We start from the raw sequence: 1,300 nt of genomic DNA on the forward strand, positions 1-1,300 counted from the left end.
CGGTGGATACTGGTGAAGAGGGCTTTTCGTCGTGCATCCACGGTATTCTGAAGAATGGTAAAAACATCCTATTCTTGCAAAGTATTTGGCTAGGAGACAATCCTCTTAAAAACAAATTTCCGGATCTGTATGACATTTCTTCTTCTTCCAAACAAGCCTCTGTGTCTGATTTCCTCTCTTGGAACAATAATGTTGCTGCCTGGAATTTCAACTCCATGTTATGCCTTGCTCAAGACGCTGTTCATCCGCCTCTAAGCGGCGCTGCCCACCTGTAGTGGCAACTCTTTTCCTCGATGCTGGCAGCGGCTTCTCCAGTTCAGCATGATGAAGACGCGTTCCTTTGGAACCAAAACAGCAGCGGCTCCTTCTCTGTGGCTTCCGTGTCTGCTCTAATTGCAGAGAATAAGGAGATAGCCTGGCCCGCGGAAACGATGGACATGCTTAAAGTCTTATGGAAATTGACGGTTCCCCTCAAATTCAAGGTCTTCGCTTGGAGACTCTTCATATCAAGACTACCGGTTAAGGAATCGCTTATAAGAAGAGGTGTCACCATCGACGCTACCAATGTTTGTTGTGAGTTTTGTCGGCTGCAACCGGAAAATTTGAACCACCTCTTCTTCGATTATCCCGTCTCAAATTTGTTGTGGGGCAGAATTTTCACATGGATGGGAGTTGATCTCACATTCTCTCTTGATGAGTTTATGGTGTTTGGCAAGTTTTATGAGAAGGTAAAAATGGCAAATTCAAGACTGAAAATCAACACTATTTGGCTAGCTACAACTTGGAGCATTTGGTTCATGAGAAACGCGATGATTTTTGATAAGGTGCCGTATAGTTTCGACGTGGTGTATTCTAACATCTTGTATTTATCTTGGAATTGGCTAGCTAGTAGCAACCCTTTGTCCTTCTGTAGCTTCTATGACTGGTTTAAATCCACTTTGGATTGTTTCAATTCTCTGTAATTTCTCTGTTGTAAGGGTTGCACCCCTAGTGCGATTACTTATATCAATTGCCTATTGAAAAAAAAATTTTAATTTCCGATTAAATTAAAATTAGAAAATATGGGGTGTTACATCATACGCTAGACTGGGTCCAGTTTGCATTGTTAAATGTCTGGAAAAGCCGTTCGCTTGGCTGGAGGATGGGTCGTACGTTAGACCGGATCCAGTTTACATTGATGAATGTCTGGAAATTCGTACGTTAGGCTATATCTGAATTTGAAGTGTTGGGAAGTAATTGTTGAATTTTAGTTAGTCAGCACCGTTCGTAGTAGCTGAATTAGACTTTGGAAAAGTTAATC

At 41.9% G+C, this 1,300-nt stretch overlaps 1 protein-coding gene across 1 annotated transcript; it reads left to right on the forward strand.

The window, feature by feature from the left end:
• Nucleotides 1-293: 293 nt before the first annotated feature.
• LOC131631331 (uncharacterized) lies at nt 294-962 on the forward strand. Its single transcript, XM_058902124.1, has one exon. The coding sequence runs from the start codon at nt 294-296 to the stop codon at nt 960-962; it is 669 nt and encodes a 222-aa protein (XP_058758107.1).
• The last annotated feature ends 338 nt before the right edge of the window (nt 963-1,300 follow it).

This window comes from Vicia villosa, unplaced genomic scaffold (genome assembly GCF_029867415.1).
Source record: "Vicia villosa cultivar HV-30 ecotype Madison, WI unplaced genomic scaffold, Vvil1.0 ctg.000813F_1_1, whole genome shotgun sequence".
Classification (NCBI taxonomy): Eukaryota; Viridiplantae; Streptophyta; class Magnoliopsida; order Fabales; family Fabaceae; genus Vicia; species Vicia villosa.

Coding starts and splice junctions, on each gene's coding strand:
- LOC131631331 (XM_058902124.1), top strand. CDS start 294: ATGCTGGCAGCGGCTTCTCCAGTTCAGCATGATGAAGACGCGTTCCTT.